This window comes from Syngnathus typhle, linkage group LG4, assembly GCF_033458585.1.
Source record: "Syngnathus typhle isolate RoL2023-S1 ecotype Sweden linkage group LG4, RoL_Styp_1.0, whole genome shotgun sequence".
Taxonomy (NCBI): Eukaryota; Metazoa; Chordata; class Actinopteri; order Syngnathiformes; family Syngnathidae; genus Syngnathus; species Syngnathus typhle.
In genome coordinates, this window is record NC_083741.1 from 10,520,113 (window position 1) to 10,546,905 (window position 26,793).

Here is a 26,793-nt window from a genome sequence, read left to right on the forward strand (position 1 = left end):
AGATATTACAATGAGTGAGACGGGCGTATGTGGCGTTTATGCTGCATAACTATCATGACTATCTTTGCCCTCTTTGCTTGTGGTCGGTGCTGTCATGTGTGGCCATAATTAGCATCTTCTTCCCCATGCCGGCAGATGCCACCAAATGAGGTTAAGGGCACGTTTTTTTTTTTTTATTTCAAAACAAACTAGGGGACAAAATATTTGAGAGGAGTTTTTTCTCGTTGTACGTGGAAACGAATCTAAAACTTATCAGAAAACGAACTAGACGTGATCAGATTTGTATCTCTGTTCATAACAGCTGGTTGAAGACCACCCAGCTCCTCAGCAAAAACAAACATTAAGACGGTTGCTATATTGTCAGATCATATTTATATTTTTATACTCGAAAATAGCAGAAAGGCTCACAGGAAAAATGTTCTCTTTGACGTATGACATCATGTCTTTCTTAGAGTGGAGGTTGCTCATGCCAGAGGGAAGTGTGCTGTGGTATGTCCAAAACAGATTTTCAGTCAGATAACTTGAGTTTGACTCCAAATGACTAACTGCTCAATCAGTGTAACCAGATCTGTGTGCATATTTGGAGGAGGTGAAGGAAAGAGACAACAGGAGGCCTCTTCAGTGGTTCGCCATCAAAGCACCTCCCGCATCATCACTTTCCTCCAGCTTACATACCTGGGGCCTATTTCAATCACCATTATCTGTTGCTGTATTGCTCCTTTCCGTCACTCAGCTGACAGTATTTGCTGCTCCAAGTAGTGTGTGGTATTAAATCTATTCTTAGTGCTATACTATGATTTGAGTTTCTGGTTTTCAGAAGACAACAAACCATCTTGAACTAATAATCTTTCTTGTATTGGACCTGACTTTTTGACATACTGATTGAAATGATTTAGAGGGAATTTGTCCCAATATCTTTACACTGAGTTGGAGCAAGAAAGTTGGCATATTATTATTTTTCTTAAAATGTTTACAAACTAAAACTGAATCATTTATTTTGCATATTTGAATTATTAATGCAATGGTATCTTTGCCCATGAGATGTGATGGTCATCACAGTGGCCACTAGCATGGCCATGTGGCCAAATACCCCCCCATCTTTTAAGCAGCAAGCTGACCATCTGTTTTAGGCATGCACGCACATGCTCACGTAGACACACACATGCCCCCTCAGGTCATATTTGTGTGGCTCCAGCCTTGCCGTTGTGGATGGATTGAGCGTGCTATGTACGGGAAGCCAAAGAGGATGATGGTCAAGTGTTTTTTTTGTAGGACTCCAGACCATTGCAGAGCTAGAAAGGTCAGATGCAGGACAACAGGAAAGGACCCGGCAAGGGTGCAGGCTTTTATTGGCCACAATAATTGTACTTTGTATGACCCTGATCCATTTCCTGTCTTCATTTTTTCCCCCTGCCGAGTGTGTGAAATGGTAACGGAAAGTGTGTTACAAATTCTGATTAGAGATCTGAGTTAATGTCAGTGGGATGTTTAAGGAATTGGCTGACATTTACCCAGCAAGCACTCATTTTAGTTTATTCCTTTTAAGAAGACATTCTCCAGAACATCCGTTTTTGAGTGTAAGACTGAGGCCAATGTCATCAATGCAAATACCCGTCAATTCTGTCCACCGCTTGTCCTCATCGGGGTCACTGGTGCGCTTGAGCCGACCTCAGCTGACTTTGGGCAAGAGGTATGGTTGGTCATCAAGTACAGCAGGCTGAAAATATATATGATTTGAAACAAAAAGCACGATGGTTTCTCATTGTAATTTCATCGATATTTGCTCTGTCGCACATAAAACAGTGTGCAGGTGGCTGCCTGCACATGTCCTCTCCGCTATAAGGAAAGGAAACTTGTGAATGGCGTGAGTGTATTCTCATTAAAGACGATGGCAGCTGCTCGTCTTGGTGTTTGGGGGAGCTTATGTGTGCTCATGGGAGTAAGGATGTGTGTTAATGATAATCCTGTAGAGCCTGGCGACTTGGCCTTTATCCTCTATGTGCGCTCTAGCAAAATAATTTGGCCACATTACATAACAGCATCATCTTTTTGTCATAATCCGTCAAATTTCAGATTGCACTAGCATCACTGCTCGGGGATTGCAGTCACATTGCGTACGACGTCAGTCCTGACACCCCCATATTTTTATTTCTATAAATGGAGTGTGCACCTTGAAGACTGTGTCAAAGTACTGTGAAAGTAAGCTTGTGAAATGAATTCATCCAGTGTCCTTGCTTGTCTTGTCTTCACAGTGATGACTTGAAGTCGGTGGCCTCTACCGCCCAGTGAAGGACGTGCCTGACAGCTGCTAATGGGAACTCCTCCTCCGCCATGAGTGCTCGCGATGGCGTTGCCGGCATGGGCAGTCTGGGACGGCGGCAGCGCTTTGAGAACTCTGATTTCACCGTGCGCGTCTACCCAGGCACCCTGGCTGAAGGCACCATCTACTGCCCGATCAGTGCCCGTAAGACTACCTCAGCTGCTGAGACCATTGAACGCGTCATTGACCGACTCCACCTGGACCGTACCAAGTGTTATGTTCTGGCAGAGGTGAAAGAGTTTGGCGGAGAAGAATGGATTCTCAACCCCAGCGATTGCCCCGTGCAGAGAATGATGCTCTGGCCCCGTGTGGCACTAGAGCATCGCTCTCTATCTGGAGGTGAAGACTATCGCTTCCTTCTCCGGCTGAAGAACCTGGATGGTTCGATTCACTATGACGGCAGCATCCAGATGTGGCTGCAGGTCACGGAAGAGCGCAGGCGCATGGTGGAACGTGGACTACTGCCACAGCCCGAATCTCAAGGTGACCATGCCGATTTATGTCGCCTACCGGAGCTCAATGAGCGCTCGCTGCTGGACAACCTGCGCTCACGCTTCCGCCAGGAGAAGATTTACACCTACGTTGGGAGTATCCTCATCGTCATCAACCCCTTCAAGTTCCTGCCCATATACAATCCCAAATATGTGAAGATGTATGATAATCACTCACTGGGAGATTTAGAGCCTCACATCTATGCCGTGGCTGATGTTGCTTATCATGCAATGCTCCAGAGACAGAGGAATCAATGCATTGTCATATCTGGGGAAAGTGGCTCCGGCAAGACTCAAAGTACAAACTTTCTCATTCATCATCTGACTGCTCTCAGCCAGAAAGGTTTTGCCAGTGGAGTGGAGCAGATAATCTTGGGGGCAGGTCCAGTATTAGAGGTAAGTGGGGTTGGGCATTAGCGTATTGGTAATTATCACCCTGATCAGTAGACCCGATTTAAGACTTGAAAATACTTGCAAGTGTTCGTTCAGTCTTGGCATGGCTTTTCTGTCAGTAATTATGTCGATTGGCTCTTTCAGTTGATTGGCTTGCTAAAAATGGATTGGTGACATCACACTCTACAAACGTTTACAGAGGCTTGCTGCTCCGTTTCTACATTTTGTCTTTTTCCAGACTTTTTATTGTGTTTTCAAGCGGCTTTGCTGTGAATGCTCAGTCAAAGTGGATTTTTAAACAGAGTTATACAACGATGCTTATCACCACCTGCCTCTTGGCTCACTTGCTGTTGAATTGTGTGAACCCCTTACAGAGGTTTATTGCACTCGAGTCCAGCTGTGTGGGGATTATGTAGTGCACACAGGAGCTCTGTCTGTGGGCGACCAGTGGATGTCAGCGGTTACACTAGTAGATTCTTGCGTTTGTGATTACAGCACAGATGAAGACTGTTTCAGGGTAGTTGTGGTAGAGGCACAGCCAAAGGTTGTAAAGGAAACTGGTTGTTTTATTATCTCTCAAAACATTCCGCTCATATAACTTTTTCTTCTCGTCACTTCAGCACTCGCTATAATATTTAACATCGGCTGAATTCTTGAAGCTTGTGCAACACTCTCTGGAATTGCATGCGCAAAGAAAAGCACATTCATTGCGGGTATGGTCAAACGCGTTGCTGAATTTTATCAAGTGTCACCGTCATGTCACCTGGCCACCAGCTATTTACACTTGATTTAGCCCCAAATAACATGGCAGCGTTCCTAAAGTCAGACAATGCCTTAGGGTTCTTCTTAATCTGACAACCAGGCATGGAAAAAATGTTCTCAGTGTCGAGCGGAAATAGTTTGAGTCTTTTGATTTTATCACAATTTGGAGACTTAAATTGACCGGGGTCTTAGTCAACAAACTAGTTTTACCCTCCCGTTCACACCTACCCCTTTGGTCTTGGATGGGTTACTTGGGTTTCTGTATTGCCATTTTTGTTGCAAACAGGAGTTCAAACGACACAAGTTCAAAGGTACAAATATTTGCCACAGGTAGCTTCCCTCTTTTATTGTCCACAGTTCAGCAAACACTAGAAAAAAAAAATGCCATTCACCGGTGAGTCTCTGGAGTTAATGTGTAAGCATGCTCGGGTGCACGGCAACACGATTGAGGGGTTTGGATTGCAGAGGAGTTGCCTTAAGTTGTTTGCTCAGTTGGATTGTATATCTGCCCATGGGGCGATTGATACCAAGATATGGTGCTACTGCAGAGAGAGAGAAAAGGAAGAGTACTGGCAGCCAAAATTACCCTCGTTGATGTACAGTCATAATTGGTCTTCATTCATGAAGCATGGCGAGACGCTTTCTGTGTGGTGCATCCAAAGTACATACAGTACTGCATAGTATGTACATTCATTTTAAATAGTTACAATCTAATTTATTAATTGGACAATACTGAAAACCTTAACTGACTTCTATGTTGTTCTTGAGGATTTTTTTTTTACTAGTACCATGTAAAGGGATCGTTTACTAAAGCTTGATCATCGGATTTTTAAAGATAATGTTGTCTTTGTGCTCCAAGAATCTCTTTCCTTGACTTACAGGCAAAACCTGCCTGAAGCCTAAATCCTGTCTTGAAGGAGAATATCTCCTACATGTGGTATTGGAAGTCACCCAAAAGACCTCATTCTATACAGCGTATTAAAACCCTGATGAGCCTTGTCACTCAAGTGCTTCAGTGAATAAAGCTGTGGTCAAAGGTGACAAAATAGATTTTAAAATATTGTTGGAACTCCCAAAATCCTCTTTTGAGCTATTGATCGTTGTTATCAGGGCTTGATTAATTAATCGGGAAAACCTGAAAGCTAATGTTTGGTCCTTAAGGTATTTTTCACCTTCTAGTCACATCGAATTGAATGAACCTACATTCTTGTGACAATATGTCTACAAATGTCTTGTTTATGTGTGCGATGTTTTGGTTCATTTAAGAATGCGGTAACTCCTCCACACGTTCGACTTCTGCTTTACCTTATGTTGTATGTGTGACAGATTTTTTATTTTTTTATTCTTACCACTGGCTGTTAAAAGATGTTGAACATTTGTCAGAACTGGTTCTAACTGGAGAGAAGTCTGTTGTAGGCAACTTCAGTGTCAGTTCGGCAGTGTTTATGATGAGAAACAATTGCTCAGTACTGAAAATGCTATCTTTGTGAGCTGCTGAATGACTTTGCAGCGCACATTATCACTGTTAGCCACTTCATTTTGTGCATCTCTTATCAGTCTTTGGGCTTCAGAACAGTTATACAGTTGGTATTGTTTTCTTTCATTTTTTTTTCATGACCATCATCAAGGTCATTATGGTCTTATTTCACCTCCTTAACAGTAAACATTCTCTGATTTGATCCTTCATTAAAGCAGAATGATAAGCTCCAGTGTTGAATCAAAGTATGAGATTTGCTTTCACATTACAAATGACAGCAGTAGCTCAATCATAATCAATGAATGGGAAAATTAAGTCACTTAAATCCATTAGAAAAACAATTATTTGCAGCAATAGTATGAATAAGTACGTGTCTATTAAAACCTATCCACGCTGTCATCAAGTGTTATATTTTTTGTAGTATTTTTTTAGTTTCTGTGACATCTAAAAGATGCAGTCATTTTCTCCAGTAAAAAAGGCAAAATCTAATCAGGATTGGAGTTGTCTGATTCTTTTAAAAGATAGACGTATAGCTCCTTCAGCTTGTGTGCAACTCTTTCCACTGCTGTGGCCAAGTAACTTGACAATGTGGCTGTTTGTGTGCACTCACAGACACTGTATTTATACTCCAGCATACCAGAGTTCGCAGGTGCACACACACACACACACGCACGCACACGTGCACACACATGCGCGGCAATCGTCCTCACATGTATTCACACACATACTGCAATCTGAACTGAATCTCAAACTTGACCATCTGCCGGACTACACCTGTAGCAGTACGTCAAACAAAAACTGGATGGACAATGACGGCTTGGTTCTTCTATGCTGTGGTTGTTGCGTCAAATCCATCTACAATCAATTCAATTTTGTGACGTCAGTTAGGTTGCTTTCAGATTGACTGAAAAGAACAAATGACACTTCTAAAATTCTTTTCCAGGATATTCCTGACACCAGTGGTCCCCAACCATTTCAAACCGGTTTAAACAAGTATATGCTTTTCGAAGACCAGCAGCAACCATTTGTCAATGGGTGGTGGTGGGGGTGGGGGGGTCATTATCATTACTTAGGTTAACTACAGAGTACTTCCGATAACCAACTGACTACAACATTTTTTAAAATAGGTTGTAAATCTTTGAAAAAAGAGATACTGCAAAAAAAAAGATCAAAAATTTCCCTCATGAGGAACTCTGCAATGAATATACCTTAAAATGAAAAACATTAGAATTTTGAAGTTATGATCCCATATACAGTCCCTTTCAAAAATATTGGAACGGCAAGGTTCTGTTGTTTTTGTTGTATATTGAAGACGTCTGGGTTTCAGATCAAAAGATGAAAATGAGCCAAACTTTGTGTGATTTACATTTAGATGTGTTAAATGACTCAGCGCAGAGCAACCTTTGTTGGAAGTCATCCACTTACCAAGTGAGCAAAATATTGCAACAGACATTAAATTATCTTGAAGTGAAAAAGATTTAATATTTGGTGGCAAAACCAGTCTTGCACTTACTGCATTAAGCCTTCGACCCATTGACTCTACCAAACTGTTGCTTTCTCTGTTTGAGATGCTTTTGCGTGCCTTTTCTGCAGCCTTTCACTTGCTTTTTATTTCTTGGGCTTTCTCCCTTCTGTTTCCTCTTCAGGAGGTGAAATGCATGCTCTATTTGGTGAAGGTCTGCTGATTGAGCAGCTTGTGTGTTTTGGATCACAAGCAGATTCTTTCTCCATACTTTGGTCTTTCCATCACTTTAGTGGAAGGTAATTAAACGTGATCTTGCCACTCTATAAAACTTTGTTGCAGAACTTGTGCCTAAACTTTGAACGTCTTTGCAAAGTCCAATCTGGCCTTCCAATTCTTTTTGCTGGTGAGTGGTTTACTTCATGTGAGAATGTTTGTACGCACACTTTACGCCAACTTCCGTGCATTTTATAGGTGTGGTGATTTGGTTTCCATTGACAATTTTACAACCACTAGCTTTTAGACGTTACTGCATCTACTTAGTAAACATTGACCTCATACTTTAATCACTAAGGAACTTAAAAGCCTTTAACCACACAATGACAGGGTCACGACTTGTGTGCCCTGTCAAGTTGGACGACTCGTGCACAGTGAAGTCAACGTTCAGAAAAACTCTGCTTTGTAATGCGGTCTACTTGTTCTTAGCTAGTTGGCGAGACACATTGTGAGCATAGAACACACAACTGTAGGCGGTCTTCCATTTCATGAGATCCTGCAGGATGCCCCTGATGAAGTTGCCTTCCTCCTGAACAAATGCTAGATTCACATGAAACTATACCTACACTTTACACACAGCTTTTAGATTCCCTCCCTCCCTCCCTCCCTCCCTCCCTCCCTCCCTCCCTCCCTCCCTCCCTCCCTCCCTCCCTCCCTCCCTCCCTCCCTCCCTCCCTCCCTCCCTCCCTCCCTCCCTCCCTCCCTCCCTCCCTTGAATTGGCTCAAGATTGAACAGAAGCCCTATATTTGTGTCTCTAGGTCTATGTAATTGGATTGACCTTCTTTCTGTCGTTGACCACAGAGCTTAGCTTTGGCATAGTGGATGAGCAATGTCACACCCTCACCTGTCTTGAATAGCTCTCCCTTGCACAAATGCAGAACTGCTGCTTGACATGTGGTCTATATGTATATGAACGTGTTGGCACCTGCTCCGAGCTCAACTTTGCATCTTCGTGGTTGCCTGGGTCTCAATTTCAGTCTAAACCAATATATTTGTGATTTTTTTTTTCTTTCTTATGGCAAAGTGATGTTTTATGTTTGTTTTGGGCGTAAATGTTTTAGAAAAGTGCTGAAGTGGAATACCAAGAAATACATATTTATGGAGTGCAAGAAAGAAATGACAATTGATATCAGCCAGGTGAATTTGTGCTCTTCATGCATTAATTTAAGGAATTTTATTCTTAGTCTTTTTGAGTTAAAAACATTTCTTGAAGTTGAACCAATGTATGACCAAAATAATTTGGATTTTAGGTCATATATAAACCAGAAGGGCAATAATCAATGAAGCAAATCTTCTACCTCAGGGTATTTTGTTTATTTATATACAAGAGCTACTAGTTTGAATAGGCTATCAGTTAAACTTCAGTGACATATACAGCTTATATTTTCGCTGCTGCAACATTTACAACATTTTTATCAGGCCGTGTCTTCATGTATCAAGGTATTTAAATAAAAAAAAAAGAACATTTCCTTCAAAATGATGTCAAAATTAGAACACAGTCCAAAAATAGGTGGTGCTGCACATCAGTTCATCCAAGTAAGTTCGTAATAGGGCGTAATCGTGGCTAGTCTACTAATCCTGGCAGTAACATTTCCATGTATGACTAATCGTGTATATTGAAAATGAAGTATTTTATCTAGATTGTTCCACATCTTAAATAGAGTCAAATCAAATCAGGTATCATGGCTCTCCCAGTCATCAGGTATTATTAGTTATTTTAAGTTATTTTACATTTTTCCACACTGTTTACTCATCGGAGATGTTACGAGCCTGCTAAAGTATCACATTTGCTTCTAAGTCTAGATGAAGCGTAAGACGAACCGGTTATGCTGCACTCACAATCATAACTTACTTTTCTTGTTCTTCACTGCCATTGTTGATTTGCTCTCATCCTGTGTGCACTTGGCTGGTGTGTGTTCATTTGAGAAACTGGGAAAAGCTTGGCCCGGCAATGACTGATCTGTATCAATAATTAGCAACGCTCTAACACTGTTACGGAAGGAACTCCCAATATACATACTTGGAGAGGTTCTGTGGTAAAATGCCTTGCAGCTGTTTTATCATCATGGTGAAGAGCCAAGAAATATGACAAATTTGGTGTTTCACAGTTGTTACCTTTGGAAATAATGTTAGCATCAACGCAATATTTTTAACATGAGTAATTATCCAATATCACTGTTGAACAAAAAAAAACTTTTTTTTAACCTGGAAGGATTTCTAGTAGATTAAATATCTCTTACTTAAAAAAAAGACAGCCAAGTCATTGTTTATTGTCTTTGACAACTGGAGGAGCATCTGTTATTGAAAACCATCCTAACTGTTTGGTTTGACGTTTTAATTTTCTCCCCCCCCACTCATTTACTAATGTTGCGAAGCCGTGTACACTCAAGAGCACAAAGGGTGGATTTGGATATGCAATCTGACGCCCTAAGTCTGATCTGAGTCTGTGAGTGTTCAATTACATTCCAACAATGCTTTGAGCTTCTGAATGTTCCAGAGTGTAGTTCAAAGTGCATCTACAAACACACCCTTCAGGAGAAAATCATGATGCCAGTGCACACGCTTGCTCTTCTTTTTGGTGCTGCAAACATAATTGGCTGTGCCTGCCAGACTGGTGACTGGCACCAAATACCTGTTTTAAATGTCTTTTATGACTCATAACATCAGACGACAGCGAGATCAATATACGTCTGTGATTCTCCAACAAGGTCTCTGGTGCATGAAATGTACTTTATTCGTTTTATGCACCGGCTAACTTGGAGATTACAATCACTGTTTGTACACACAGGTCAGTCTATGTGCATCACTTAAGACTTAGTATGTAACCACTTTTAATGATTATAATATCAGTGTTTTTCATCATTTGTTGATTTAAGATGTGATGTTCAGGGTGTCTGTGGCTACCAGACTTTTTAATATACCGTATTTTCAGCACTATAAGGCGCACCTACAAACCTCCAATTTTCTCAAAAGCCGACCGACAGTGCGCCTTATAATCAGGTGCCCCTTATATATGGACCAATATCGGTGCCATATTGAGCCACTACAGCAGGCGCGTCCAAAGTCCGGCCCACCGGCCAAATGTATATATCTTATATATGGACAAAGTTTCAAAATGGGCCGTTCATTGAAGGTGCGCCTTATAATCTGGTGCGCCTTATATATGGACAAAGTTTTAAAATGGGCCATTCATTGAAGATGCGCTTTATAATCCGCTGCGTCTTATAGTGCGGAAAATACGGTATATTAAAAAGTCTGGTAGCCACAGACACTCTGAACACCCTAAAAACTAAACTTGACACCAGGAGCATTACCTCCTTGGCAGAGGAAAGATGACTCAAATCTTATGCCATTTTCTTCTGCGCCCTAACCCTAACCACTGCAATACCATGTATGTTGAAAAACGCTATAGCTGTATGATTTCGGGATGGAAGAGCCACAAGTGATATGCTTATTACAGAATAGTGGGACGTAATGACATTTGTGAACATATGTATCACTGGATTTTGTCCAAATGACATTTATGACCAGAGAAAACTTGCTTTTTACTGTGCTTACCAACTCGGTCTGTCTCTAATGTGAAAATATGTTCAATGTAAACAAACAGGAATGGGTTCTAACCAGCACCAGCAAGCTACCTCTCATGTGAAAAACACATTAAAAAATAAAGAGGGGTAGATTTTATCTTGTCATTTGGTTTATGTTAAGCTGTCAAGGGATGATTCACTTTACATGTGCTCAGTGAAGAATATTGAAGGAGGTTGTAAATGTAGAAGGATTTGAGGCAGCAGGGTACGAGCTGGCAGTGAAAACAAACAGGTACTGGCACAAGCTCCAAGCAGCAGCAGTCCATTTGTTTGCTCTGAAAGATAGGCCTGTTTTCCTAATGGCTAATCATGTTTACTTTGCGCTGGTCAAATACTTCTACTTCTATCATTCAAGAGGGATACATTTAGGGATAATTTTTTTTCTTGAAGCTAGCGTCACAGTTCAAACATATATTGTATTTCTTGTACACCTGTGCTAGTACAGTCATCCCATTTGCTTTGGGTTGACATTTTTCCTACTTTCAGCACATTTTCTAGCAAAGAGGATGGATGTGGTAAGTTTATTGTTATTGATTACATCATCAGAGATGTGCCAAACCTCTTAAGGCCTTATCTGGCTGAGCCTCATGTACGCATGTAGATAATGCTGGAATTTAGTTAGGGTTCCCAAAAGGTTGTAAACTGTTGCAAATAGATTTTCTTGTCGCAAAGACATTTTTGCAACAGGAAAAACTGTTGATCGTCTCAGATACGAAAATTCTGTGTTGCGATTATTGTGACGAAACCTTTATTATTGTGCTCATTCAGAATTGTAAATGACAGCAACCTAAATGTATTTTTATATACATGCAAACCCTTTGGAAGTCAACATAGACTAACAAAGATGAAAATGATGCGCATAGTGTATGATAACATTGTGTCGGGTTACAATTTGGGTGTTGAAGCAGAATATTAAGGATGGAGTCAAGGGTTATACAGTTTTGTATCATGTCGAAATCAAATTCCATGGAGATTTGTTATGAGTTTCATTGAAGTGGGTGCAGTGGCCAGTTTGATATTTGAGTCAACAATCAGCTTTTGTTCCTCTGTCGGTGGAGTGACCCAAACTGAGCCAAGCCTGTGGGCTGAGTGGAACGAACAGCGGCATTTCCTGACTGTCAAACAACAACTACTCTCATACAAGTTTCTTCAAACCCCAAACCACCTAATAGCAGACTCTTGAGAATGGATACAAGAAGACAAGTTACAAGCTGAAGTATCAATCTGCTTATGGATCACCTCTTAATGCTGCCCAAGTACCGTGCTACTATTTAAATATGATATTGAAAAGCCATTTTGGGGGTCTTTTGAAAAGTGATTATTTTGAACAATTTCCACATGCAATGCCAGTTACCACCTGTTACTATCGCAGAACAAATCTCTCGGGGTAAAATTTGTTTTCTTGTCTGGCCTGGTTTACCTCATCTCATGACAACGGTAGAACACTGCACCATTGTTTTGCCTCGAATATCCCAGTAAAGCAGATACTGAAACTAGATGCTTCTTTGCTTGATCTCGTCTGATCCCCAGTTCGTTCCAGTGTGCTTTGAACTTCTGCAGGTTCGGGTAAACTAGCTTTAGCCATTTCAGCTCTGCTCTCATCTAACCTGCTCTCACACTTCAGGAACCAAACACTTTTATGTAACACAATGTCAAAAGTTCAGTGGAGTCTATATTTTTCTTCCATATTGTCACATGATAGGGTGAGGGCAGGAATAATAAAGAACAATGTAGCCAGTATTTGGTGATGTGACACTGTGAATGGTTGTGTGAAATCAATTAAGCTGTAGTATTACTTAGTCCGTGTATGCCTGGAGGCACAAGTCACACATACATCTCAACTTAGTCATAACCTTCTACCTTCGCATTTTTAAAATAGGTTAGACACAGTCTTGTTTGGCTTCTCCAGTGGTTCAATGAAAATACACTAGCATAATAAGTTAAAGTTAAAGTTAAAGTCCCAATGATCGTCACACACACATCTGGGTGTGGTGAAATTTGTCCTCTGCATTTAACCCATCCCCATGCGATTTTAATCCATCCCCTGGGGGAGAGGGGAGCAGTGAGCAGCAGCGGTGCCGCGCTCGGGAATCATTTGGTGATCTAACCCCCCAATTCCAACCCTTAATGCTGAGTGCCAAGCAGGGAGGCAATGGGTCCCATTTTTTATAGTCTAATGTTTGAGTGTGGCGACATGCATGACTATACGAAACTACATGCAAAAGAAACTGCAACATCCAAAACGAACGGCTCAGAGAGTCTGCCCCCGGCAAATTATACGTATGCGGGACGCTAGAATGCTTATGGTTTTGTGGGTCATTTGTGCCACGTGGCTTATTACCTGGTCATGTGATACACCATTAAAAAAAAATGTTCTTGGAAATTCCCAATATTTTAAGATACAATCATACCTGCAGGCTTGAATCAGACTGGTGCTAACACACAAAACTGCTGCTCTTGTCGGTGTTGAGGGTTAGTTTTTAGCAAGCCACTCGAGTCCTGTCATATGACTTGAGTCCCCCAAGTCTGCCACAGCTCATTTCACAGTGGCTGAATATGATTTCATGTAGGAATAACACAAAGATGCTCTACTACACTACCGTCAGCCTTTTTTTCTTTCTTCATTTTAATGTCCAAAATACTTTGATGATACTCTCGTGATCATTTACGAGACAAGCTGTGAGTGCAGAAACTGCTTTTGTTGAGTCCGTTTACAGATCACAGCTAATTTCTCACTTTAAAATCAAATACTTTGTGTCCATCTACCAGTTAGCTGTTTCTATTTTATTTGTTATACATCACATAAGTCTAACAAAGAAGTGATGTCTCTGGACCATGTCACACAGTGTCACAAACTGGTGATGTGGACAGCTATATGACCTATTTCACTGAACCATCACATCTGCTCCCAGGGGTGATGAGATTCCTAGAAATGGCGTAAGGCGGCTTTTGTATTGTGTTATTGCTGAAAAGCTTGATTGTTTCATCTCAATAACAACTCTCTCGCTGGTTTCTTAAAAAAAATACATGAAGGCCTTTTCTGTCACTTCTTGATTGAACTGTGTTTTCAGGACACATTTGATTCTCAACTATTGTGTGATTTGATTTAGCTATTTATACTCATTACTGTGCTGCTGCATTACAGTGATTTCATATAATTGAAACTAATCATGCCTTCCTGCTTCATAGAGTAGATGGTGAAATGTATTTTACCCCATAGGAGGAAGCTATCTGCACACTTATACTTTACTGACATAAGCCTGATTCATTTTGAGCCATGTGACCATCATGCTGACACCCCCAGGGCCAGGTCTTGGTCAGGGCTGACTGTCCATAGGAGAATCTCTAAGGTCACATTTGCAATAAGTCACACCAGGCCCTCTGTCAGGCAAAGGAGGATGAGTCAATCAGAAGAAAGCAATTTTTCTGTGGTTGCTCATCTGACTTGGGTCTAAATGTAGTAGACAAAGTATCTCACTGTTCCATTTAGAACCATGCAGTCACATGACATCTGGACAATTCACAGCATTGAAATGAATTTTATCAACTGGGAATCAATGACTGGGAAGGATGGATAATCCTTCTGTTTGTTAAATCGGGCACTTTATCCACCATCTATCTGATGATCATTCTAGTATGATACATTCATCCGTTTAATACACTCTTGGCTGCCAGGATTAATCTGGCAGGCAGGATATGCAAAGGCATCTTTGCAGCTCTGTGTGAGTGTGGATTGTTGAAAAAAACAACAGTTGAAAAACACAAAGTTGACAAAAAATCTACTCAAATTTCCCCATGTGAACATACAATTAATGACAAAATGTCTTATGTCATATGTGGATTTTATGAGAAACAAAAGTTCCATAGTTCATCTCTTTGTATTCAGCTCTCTCCCCACAAAAACCCAACCATGCACATCTTTATGGAGCTTACGGTGTGCACTGGAGCACAGTCGAGCTGGAACACAAAAGACCCAAATTCAGACAAATTAAGTCACTTTGTGGACCCCCAGATTGAAGTATTTATTAGGTAGTTGAGTATTGCAAAATGAACATTGTGTTCACGTTTCCTAACTCTTATGGGGCAGGATACTCTGAATTTCTGATCAAGGAAAGAAAAAGCACACTATACTACCTAAAATGAAGAATGGGCAGCATCATGTTTTGAGGCTTCAACTGGAACTATAATCAAGATGATTATGAACAATTGGACAGAGTAGTCAGTGTTGGCACAAAATCATCAGGGTTATGCTGGGAGGCAAGACATTTTAATCCATTAGAACATCCAACCTTTTTAGCACCAAGGACCTGATTATTGTCAGACAATATTTTCACGGACCGGTTTTGAAGGTGTGGCGGATAAATACAACAAAATAAAACGATCAGCATGAAAAGATGGTATTGTCGTGATGAAGGAAAGAAGAAGCAGGTGGTGTGTCGCAAAAGACTTTATTGGACATACGTATAAAACGAGGAATAAAAAGAACAACGGAAGTGCGTTACCAGATAAACATGTATGCAACGCGCACTTCAACCCTTAGTTCCATGCCGGAATTCTGTATGTGAACACTTCAGTTTCATATATTCTACTCTACTCTACTCTACTCTACTCTACTCTACTCTACTCTACTCTACTCTACTCTACTCTACTCTACTCTACTCTACTCTACTCTACTCTACTCTACTCTACTCTACTCTCCTCTCCTCTCCTCTCCTCTCCTCTCCTCTCCTCTCCTCTCCTCTCCTCTCCTCTCCTCTCCTCTCCTCTCCTCTCCTCTCCTCTCCTCTCCTCTCCTCTCCTCTCCTCTCCTCTCCTCTCCTCTCCTCTCCTCTCCTCTCCTCTCCTCTCCTCTACTCTACTCTACTCTACTCTACTCTACTCTACTCTACTCTACTCTACTCTACTCTACTCTACTCTACTCTACTATAATAATAAAATGTGAATCCACTGTGTATTCCTATGCAACTTTACACGCAGTGTCGATTTCAAAAAAATAAAATAAAAATAAAAAAAGATTGTTCAACCTCGGATAAATAAAACTGAAATAATACAAGTTATTTATTCTTTCCTGTGCGGCCTGGTACCAAATGATCCACGGACCCGTACTGATCCGCGGCCCGGGGGTTCGGGACCACTACATTAGAGCTTCTGAACTTTATTTGGGGTTAATTAGAGGTACTATAATAAGGGTGGCTGTGGATCAACTGTAGAGCATTCGTCCACTAACTGAAGGGTCGGCTGTTTGATTCCCGCTCTGCTTGAGTCATGTGTGGTTTTGATTTTGGGCAGACACTTCACCCACCTTGCCTACAACGCCACTCATACTGGTGTATGAATGTTTGGTGGTGGTAGGAAGGACCGTAGACTTTTTACAGTTTATTTACTGTATTTACGTAAATCCATCCCCTGTTCATTCAAATACATACTGAATGCTCACGAGGTCTTTTTATTTACATTTCCATAACTATGTTTCCTGATTATGGGATGGCTGCCAGAATAACTACTGTATATAAATATAGCAAATATTTGCCATTACCACGAACGTTAAGATAAAGTCCCACCACAAAGACTTCAGTGTTTGCAATGTGAAAGCTAGCTGAAAAAGCTCATCAAATCAAACCGTCCATGTGTGTTGGCTCTTCTTAAAGACTCTGAGTTTGCAGGCATGCAGTCACATTGCACCCACAATACTTTGGCTCCATCTCAAGTCTGTCATTGGTCCGCCTTTGGCTCACTTGGTACCCTAAAGCTAGGAAAATGTTTGTTGACCTACAATATTGGAGTGTATGAAGTGGTGCAGTTATCTCTGTATAAACAGTTTCAGCTTTGCCAGAGGGAAAGGGAAACAAGCTCATATGGTCGGATCTTCTATTTTAAAGTAACAAACACATTAACCAAATCTGTGAATAATTACAGTTATGGGCCACATCCAACCAAACATCTTGTGGTTTTTATTTTTACGTGTTTTATTTTTCCATCACATAGATAAGCTCATGGTGTTTTCTGAATGAATCGACTCAAAAGAATTCACTTGACATTGTGTGTTAGTTGCTTTGAAACTGTACCATGGCATCAAATACACCTGAATATATTTGAATAGAAACTCAAAAGTAAATAGGGCCCAGAGGTCTTGGTATTAAATGTTTGACACGGGAATTGATTAACTCCCTTCAAAATACAAATTTGAGGTCAACCAGCTTCCCGGACCTTTAAATCTTGCACGACATATTTTTGATCAAGAATCTGCCTAAAGTCGGAAACTGTGCTTTCTGGTTCACACAAGATGATTTAAAGGAGGCATGCTGTGGAAATTGGATGTTTTTTATTTTTTATTGCTTTCATACCAATTAGAGGTGTAACCGTTCACCATACCTATGGTTCGGTTCAAATATCGTTTTTTAAGTAGCAGTTTTGGTTCAAACTTCGATTGCCGAAATTGCCATCAACTTGCCTGTGAAGTTATGCTGGATTCAAGTGCTCCTTGGAATTATGATGTGTGCAGCCAAACCGCGGTTCAGGGTGACAGAACGAGTAGTTGAACCAAAGTACTTTGTACCGCTGTTTACTGGTCCGGTACAAAACCGTTACACCCGTAATACCAATGGTTGTCAAAGCCCGACCCACCAGTCAAATATAAATTTAAACAGCCATGTAAATCTTTAAACTGCTGATATCTGAAAAGAACCAGCAGTTCTGAATTTCCAGCTGACTATTATGCAGCTCTCAACATAAATAAACTGTGCTAGTTTCTTCCTACAGCCAGGCGCCATCACTGATGTTAAATGTCAACCAGTTTAGTTTAAAAAAAGAATATATGCATATGCAGAGTATTGCATATTTTTCATCGGCTCGACCTAGCAAAATGACGCTGACCAATTGTAGTCTATCCCTGTTTTGACCTCGTGTTTCTGAAATGAGCAGAATACCAATTGGTTCTTCATTAAACCACTTATTTAATGGGAAGTGATAGTGTGCATCCAATTACATTTATCATGACAGGTTTGCATGTATTTTTCCTCCTTGCCTTTCAATTCCAGTGATTTCAGAGAAGGTTCATGAAGGACAAGTATGTGGCGGTTATCCTGTGTTTGTGAGCCAGGATGTGAAAGTAGCAGAGAGGCCAATACCTCTAAATTCTTCTGGTCCCATTTGAATGGAAAGGTTAAACTTCCCCGCCAAAAACTTCAAGTTGGCAAAAAACACTTTAGTGCCTGCAGCCATTATTTCTTTTCCCCCAGGCGGAATATTTCAGATGTTTCTGGCCAATTTTTTTATCATTTTAAATTCCATTTTCAAAAGTTGAAAATGAACTAGAATTACCCTTTTTTTCCATGCATAATGCGCAAAATTTAACTAATTTATTGTCCTAAAATCTGGGTGCGCATTATACATGGGTAAATTATTATTATTTTTTTTTATTCCGGATATCATACGGAGGCCGCCATTACAGATGCGCTTTCTTCTCTGCTGTTCACGTCAAACACGCTCCATACGAACACAATGCTCTTGTATCAGACGCTTGCTCGATCACCTGCTCGTTTGCTGTCTGTCACAATGTACCCTACACAAATCCGAAACATTTCTTCGCTATTGAGTTTGCTAGCGCATGCGCAGTGATACTGAAATTTTACGTTTACGGACTTAAGTAGGAGTCCAAATTTGGGTGCGTATTATACATGGGTACAGGCTTTTTTCCAGCATCGACATGCCATTTTTAGGGTGCGTATTATACATGGGGGCGCATTATACATGGAAAAAAACGGTATCCTAATTAAGAATCATTTTCAACATTGCAGCTTCAGTGGTATTAAGAAGAACAGCATGCAACGAACAATACTTTACTTCTGCTTTTGTCATTTTTGTACCAACGTGTGGGGAGTCATACTTGGAGTCCATTGATTGGTCAATAGAGGACTGTCATTGTGCAATATTGGGACAAAATGTCTAAAAGTAGACACAGAGAGGACAGTAAGATGCTTGTTTCTGGAAAATGCTAAGACAAAGAGTCACACCAATAGTCACAGTCTCTGGTTTGAATACTGTACACAGGCGGATTATACTGTCTTGTACTAGGACGATGTCACCCTATTGCATCACGTGTAGCTGTTGTCATGATCCATACTCTCTTTCCCTGATTCTTGCTTCAATTAATGGAGTAATAAGACAATTGCGGTCTCTTGTGCTAGTACTACTACTTTTACTACAACTGGTGTTACTGTTTTATCATTCACTAATAAATATTTGAGGGGAATTCAACCCTGAAATTTTCTTGATATGTTTCTTGTGTTTTATGTGCTCCCACTAGTCTTAACACAGTATTCTGATTAATATTGCGCATGTTGAATTTGAGTTAAGTAACAAAACTCAACCCTTTTTATCGATCTTAGTCGACAGCCATTTTGCCACTTGCTGTTTGTCGGCTGAAAATGACATCATGGTTGCCAGGTCTCAGGTCACCACCAACCTCCGCTCACCAGTTTTCTGAAGCTGAGCAGTCATTGGTTGTTACCTGAGCCCTGCCAACTGTGACGTCAACAGAAAGTAGCAAAATGGCTGCCCCCTGAGATGGATTAAAACAGGTAGATTTTGTTGTTTAATATATATTCTACGAACGAAACATTAATCGGAACACTTTGTTTTGACAAGTTTGGCTGCACAGAGCATACCATTTCAAAGAAAATGTTCCTCTTCCTCTTTACGCACTGAAAACTTCCTCTTTAAGCACTTATTCTTTAAAAATCATTTCCTGAGGCCAAACAACCCATTGCATTGTTGCCTTGACTTGTTTGGGGTTTGTAGCTTGAACGCCAAACTATTATTATTATCACTTTTTGCATTATATTGCTCCAAAGTAAGAAACTAACCAGTTTACTAAATGTAAACAATATGTTGTTTTCTAATTCATTTCCAATTAACTGGCAAAAGTTTTGTTTTACATGTGTGGTAGGACTTATTAACGACCTGATAGGAACTTCAAATTACTCTGTTTGAGTAGGTTTGCATGTAAGGGAAGCAAGGTCACAAAGCAGTGTATTCTCATTCTGCAGACAGAGAGAGCAGCAATCAGTAATTCACAGAAGAATTTGTTTACTCGTGGCAAAGCTACAAATAACTGCGGGGTTTATCTAGGGTGGAAAAAAAAAATACTTCCCCTCAGGCAGCCATACAACGTAAACAGTGGGTGGTAAAGGGAAAATACTCTTGCGTCTTGCAAAGACATAACCACGACAGTACATGTTCCACATAGACACATGACTCCCATGAATCACTTTTGGTTTTTTTTACAGAAGTGCAAGGCCAAGCTTACACTGCCAATTTTCTTTTTCTGATTTAAATAGACCTTAAAACCATGTTATTAATTTGTCTCAGAATGACACAGTTTGAAACAATGAAAGAGGAAAAGCCTGTTCTGTTCCATGCAGACTGACTGCATTTCAACAATGTTTGGCTCAAATTCAAAACTCGATGTATGCTTGACCTGCACGGAAGTATTTCGCACGTCCATTCTGCTTCAAACGTGTTTCGTGTCTTTTCGCACAAAATTCAACGTATCAGATTACGTATACAAGATGTCTCTTTCTCGACGTCCTCTGACTGACATTATCTTTGTGCTACTTTTTCCTCTTTAGGCATTTGGCAATGCGAAGACAGCCCACAATAATAACTCAAGTCGGTTTGGCAAATTCATCCAGGTCAACTACCAGGAGAGTGGAACAGTGAGAGGGTAAGGAACTAAGAAATGATGTACCGTATTTTCTGGACTGTAAGGCGCACCTAAAAACCTAGAAATTTCTCAAAAGCCGACAGTGCGCCTTATAGTCCGGTGCGCCTTACATATGGACCAAATTCCTAAATTTAAACTGGCCCGAAGCATTGTATCATGAAATCAATCATAAGTGGCCTGCTGACGACTATGAATCATGAATCAAAAAGACTATGGCTCATTATTTTGTGATTATAAAGTAATTTGTTGCGTCTGAAGTTGAAATAAAAAAGATAAAATGGAGAATGATTTCATTTGGATTAAAAATCTGACATGATGCATTAATGGTGCGCCTTATATAAGGACAAAGTTTTAAAATGGGCCATTCATTGAAGGTGCGCCTTATAGTCCGGTGCGCCTTACAGTCCGGAAAATACGGTATACTGTGCGTTTAAACAGCACGATGATGATGATGATAATTCGGTAATGAATAAAATTAATCTTTCTGGTTGTTTCAGGGCATATGTGGAGAAGTACCTCTTGGAGAAGTCGAGGCTGGTCTCTCACGAACACAATGAGCGGTAAGTGCTTCTTAGAAAGCCAGATGGTCAATCTCAAATCAGACGCATATGTGTCACAGGATGTTTCAGGTCATGGGGTGCTCATTGTGTAATGTGTGTGGAAATATCAAGTCACCACACAAAAAAAAACTACTACTTTGTGTTTTTTCATTATTTATATGCAATGTTTTGGTGTCAGAAGAAGGTGGCCTACTTGTATCCTTAATTTGCTTGCAAAAATGCTTGCTAGTTTGTCCACCTATGCAAACACACCACTAGAATTTAGTCATTTAAAGATCTGAAAAGTGTTTTATGTCACTGAACCATCAAATATCATCCTGTTTTTCTTTTATTTGACAAATATTGGCTTTCACTGGTGTTCATGTTTGAATGTTTACATAAATTAACATTGTTGTGTGTGGGCCAGTGTGATTCTGTGAGCAAATTCACTTCAAAGCCAAGCTTGACACTAATGTGGTAGCCTGCTGACTGCCGGTTTTAGTGAGGGTTAACCTCACCCTAGGAACTCATTGTGCGCCCCACGTTAGCTGCCCCTTAATGAGATGGATTGCTGACTCCAGGCCCATAAAATGTATTCACGCATTTTTCTTGGTTGTGTAGCTTCTGCACACAGCTTATGACCTCTAACCTTTGTGCTGCTGCTCGGTGATGTCAGCGCTTGAGTGTACCTTTCCGAGCACATGCTCACTAACAAAATTGATATAAATAATGTGGCAGTTGAATATCAACCATCACTGGGCAGTTGAACATTATGAACTGTTGATAAGCATGATAAACCTTTTGCACAAACATTTAAGCTACAACTCATGAAAATATCTAGCATGTTTATTTTTGTTATTCTTTTTGCATTGGTATAAATGCAAACATTAACAGTAGCAATATTGATTGGCATTATGTCGACATTTTCACCTATTGAGTTTTTTTTTATGGCTTGATGATCAATGTGGAGGATTGCTGCTGCTATCTTTTTTTTAACGGGCTTTAGCGTGGCGGATAGTTGTGAATTCAATGCACGCATGGGTTGACATATTTTGGTAACTATGGTCATGTGGTCCTTAGCATTAGCAAATCAAAAATAACTGGCGAGAGCCTTGCGGCCATATACGAATGATCATGGCTGTTTTGAAAACACTTCCCACTCTTTGTGAGACAAATTTCATTGAAATGTTCAAAACCTCCTTGTGACAAACTTGTTTTGAATATTTGCAACTTTTTATGAAGCTTGATAAAACCTACAATTTCCAGCATTCTCCGCTGAGTGAGATACGAGTTGAATGGTACACTACTGTGCTAGTCACACAACTAGACCCAAACTAGTAGGTATTCATTATGCACTTACCAGTTCGGGCTGTCACACAACTCTTTAAAATTCAATTAGTGCATATTTTAAAAAGTATTTTTTTTAAGTTAACAATATTTTCATATTAATTTTCATGTAACCCAGGGTCCGGTGTCATGCTCTTGCCCATTCAGGTTCCGCAGCCATTTAATCTGCTCTGATGGCGTGCTGACAGTGTTGAACTAACTAAATAAGGTTACTTTCTTGTGTCCTCTAGAAACTACCATGTCTTTTACTACCTGCTGGCAGGAGCGAGTGAAGAAGAAAGGACTGCCTTTCACCTCATGAAACCTGAAGAATACCATTACCTCAGTAAGGTAGGAAGGTTAGGCTAAATGTTTCACTTTAAACAGTACAAGGTCAAGTATTAATCCTGGCTTGGGGGTATTTTGATTAAGCTTGAGGTTTTGTTGGATCATTAGATAGTTTGCTTGGACTGGCTGTCTGTTGATGTTAATGTCGGTAAAAAAAAAATGGAACCCACGCGCTCGCACACTTACACAGGGACACATTCGCACACACAGATTTGCTATTCTGTTTATTTTCCCGTGTGCCATTGTTATGGTTTCACATGCATGGTTACAATATTAAAATACTATACGCTTAGCTCCATCTTTGACATTTGTGCATTCGCACACACGCACGCGCATACACACACACCCGTATGCTTACTGGATGGCGTGTAAAACTTTGACAGTTATGCCATGGCGACCAGCGACTTCCTGTCCTTCTATGAAATCTTAACGCCTACACTGAGAGGAGCAGGGAATTCCGTTCATTCCTCCTCACCCCAGAACTGCACGCACAAACACACATGCATAGTACATACATTCTACCACATTCTTGCACTCTCTCTTCAGTGTCTTCCTGTCTTTTGGATGCTGCTTGTTCCCCCATCTGTCCCTTCTGCAATGTGTAAATACACACTCTTGAACAGATTTCACAAACCCCTTGTGACGGCAAAGTGAAGGCAACTCGTTTACAGACTACATAAACACGCTATGGATTAGCACTTGTTTGTCCACATTCATTACTCTGTTTTTATTGGACTCTGCTGTTGTCACGCGGACAAAATGGCGCTTTCATCTTGCTTTTTATGCATTACTCCTAACTCTGTAAATATTACAGCAAGCGTTGCCCAAGCCTATGAGTTTTCTTGTGATATTTTTTTCCCAGTAGTTTTTGATTAGAGGAGAATTTAAATCACCATATTAATTACAAAATTGAACTTTACGAGCTTGAACTGACTTGAACTGTTTCTATATTGCTATTCAACTCTGCCCAATAGCTTCATATTGATATAATTATAACAAATGGACTTGATTAGTGGCTTGCCAAGTTACATTTTTAAAGTGGTAATTACAGTATTTTTCGTTTCTCAGTATAGGTGGCTAGAATAATACAAAGTCTGGACACATGATCACTGACAGCAATCACATTTACAAGAACCTTGCAAAGAACCTTTGCATTACAAATATTGAGAATTGAAAATGTTATTTATTAATATTGCAATAGAATACAATGATGTCTGTAGTGTAATTTCTAAGTCATACGTCAATGTTTTTGAAAACCAAGAAAAAAAAAGTGTTTTAAATACATTTTTTATTGCTATTGTAAGAAAAGCTTCAACCAGATGGGCAAACCCGAAGTCAAAGCTTTGTGGTCGACAAATTATTTGTTTGTAGAGTCTTCAAGCAGAAAAAGATATCCAAAACATTACAATTAATTAAAAGTCATTTATTTTGTGAATTTAAAAACGGTAACGTGCTTATTGCCAGTCTTTAATTGCATTAGTGGTTAATTCGCAACAACTACCTTGTTTCTTAGCATTGTGTTAGTAAATAACAATAAGGAGCTAATTTTGATTGGAATTTCTTTTCATTTCAAAGGAAAACCGTGAATTAACAGCAAGTTTCAAGTTTTTATTTGTGTACATCATCTAACCAGTGGGTAATGATAAGATACTCAAATGTAGGAAATAAATCATAAAACTCATAGTTGGCTTTGGAAAACAAAAACTTGCTAGTTTACCTCTGCAAGCAGCATTCAACAGCTTTCATTTCATGTGCAGAAACCATGTCAAAGTCTGTACTTGTATGTGACGTCCAACCATTTCTCATGTTTTTTAACTGCATGTTTGTTATTTTAAGTAACCTGTATGTAGTCCGTGTTCAAGTCTATAATGGATTATGTCATCACGGAATGCTGCTGTCTAATTCTAACCTCATGCCCTGTAAACTCTACCTTAACATTTCCAGATGACAAAGACAACCCACCGACTGCACCGGGACACTTACTGTGAGAGTGAAGTGGTCAGTATCTGAGTCTGCATTTTATAGAAGCCATAGAAGCTACTGCACATTGCCTCCCTGCTCTCACCCCCCCCCCCACCCCCCGATGTGTGTATATTTTCCCTGTTGTTGCCTGTTGGAATGATGTTGGTATGTCTAGTCATATCCTGACCACTTTGGAGCCCTTGTCTGCAATCCTTTTCTTGGTCAATGTAATGTTTTTGTATGGTGGGAGTAAATGCTTCCACATGTCAGAAATAAGGTTCTCAATAAGTTGCTTAAATACATTAAATCAGACGTGCAGCACCCTGAGTTTTTCACACCTGTTTACTTGTGGAGCATATGCAAGGTGTGTCAGAGAAGTCCCAGGATCTATATCATAAGTTTTCCCCTTTGCAGTAATGCACGGGTAGTCTTAATGCTATTTTCCAGCCTTCCCTGCACTCAGGGACAAAATCACATTGAGGTAGAGGAATAATGAGTTGGCTTATGCCCTGTGGTCTTCTTCTCGGCCAGGAACTGTCAGATGCTCAAGGCTTTCTGACCAGGCAGGCCACAAATTGTCCTGTTTCATGTCTCGCCACCTCGCACGTACTGAACAAAACAAACACCGCCGGATCTCTGTAGGCGTCTTGGTTGATTGTCTGGCCCACATTAAACACTATTTGTACCCCCAAAATTTTTCCACAACTATTTTAATTCATTGTGTAGGTTTCAGAAGAGACTGGAAACTTTCTTAGAGATGATTCCTATTAATATGATAGAATAAGGTAGTTGATGCCATTTTGTTGCCGGTGTAAGAAATGAATCTCCACTTCCAGCCCAACCTAAAGACAATGTAAGACGTGGAGAAAAGTAGCAAACCACACGCTTATGTTTGTTCAAGGTGTTCACTCACCTGCGTGCAGGTGATCTATGGAATGTTTACATGTGGGGATGAGTTATTTGTTCAAGGGCACACCTCTCCTCACTGGATCTGATTATAAAAATCACAGCTGCCAGTCAGAAGATGTCAGCATGTCACATTTTAAAATGCATGATTTTCTCAGATTACATGATTTGCTTACAAATTCTACCTACATTAATACACTCTATCTGCATAATGATGTTTTGGCATTCAAAGATACTACATGCTGTTTGGATGGGAGTGTGATTTTTAAAAAAGATTTTAGTTAAAAGAACAGAAACAGAAATATTAGCACAGTCCACACAGTGGTGTAGTGGCTACTTAGCATGTCAACCTCACAATTCTGAGGGACTGGGTTTGACTCTTTGGCTCCGCCTTCCTTATTGAGTTGGCACCTTCTCACCGTGCTTGTACTCTGGGTATTCCGACGACCTACCACATTCCAAAAACATATCGTTCCCGTTTACCGAGTAGCATTCAGGTTATTTTTGCGTTGTAAATGAGATTGTCTTTCTATTGTTGTGGCCGGTGAACGTTCCTCTCAGATGTCAGCCATCTTGTGATCATGCACCAAATGGAAAATGGCAAAAATTTCCACTTTACTTTCTTCACTTGTTGCTCCACACGTCGGACCACAGTGTTCCTTATTTGTTTGCTTCCTAATTATGCTTCAGGCCACTGTTTTTCTCCTCCACCCTCCAGTCTAAACAAAAATCCCTTTTCTTAAACAACTTAGCAAGAGACTGTAAACACGAAAACATTGGTTCACAGTTTATTTCAACAGTATTAGTAAGTGCTTCTCCACTTCATAGCCAGTTTTCGTTAGCTGGAGTGACTGTGAGTGTGTTGACTCCTGGTTTCCACATTTTGCAGGACTGCTTCACAGTTGAAGGAGAGGATTTGAAGCATGACTTTGAGAGGCTTCAGCTCGGGATGGAGATGGTTGGGTTTCTTCCTTACATGCGAAAACAGTGAGTGACGTACGCGCACCCACCCACGCAAGCATGCACATATAGACTTGCGTAAGCTAAGTAATAACATACGGAGGATAAATAATAATAATTACCCTAAAAAGTCTAACATGTGGTGAATAGCACTTTTCCATCTACAAAGCATGCAAAGCGACTGTGTCTTTACACACTGACGCAGCATTGGGAGCAACTGTGGGTTTGGTGTCTTGCTCAAGGACAGTTTGACATAGTT

The 26,793-nt window shown here is 40.3% G+C and overlaps 1 protein-coding gene across 10 annotated transcripts in view; it reads left to right on the forward strand.

Annotated features, from left to right (window-relative positions):
• The window catches only part of myo9aa (myosin IXAa), a 68,120-nt gene that overhangs the window by 10,932 nt on the left and 30,395 nt on the right, over positions 1 to 26,793 (forward strand). For 9 of the 10 annotated variants that reach the window (XM_061277444.1, XM_061277434.1, XM_061277438.1 and 6 more), the window contains exons 2-7: positions 2,253 to 3,207; positions 20,399 to 20,493; positions 20,991 to 21,053; positions 22,610 to 22,709; positions 24,651 to 24,704; positions 26,464 to 26,561. In XM_061277444.1, the coding sequence (XP_061133428.1) occupies positions 2,332 to 3,207; positions 20,399 to 20,493; positions 20,991 to 21,053; positions 22,610 to 22,709; positions 24,651 to 24,704; positions 26,464 to 26,561 (1,286 nt within the window). In that variant the 5' untranslated portion in view covers positions 2,253 to 2,331. The remainder of the gene's footprint in view (positions 1 to 2,252; positions 3,208 to 20,398; positions 20,494 to 20,990; positions 21,054 to 22,609; positions 22,710 to 24,650; positions 24,705 to 26,463; positions 26,562 to 26,793) is intronic. The other variant, XM_061277440.1, reaches the window with a different exon arrangement.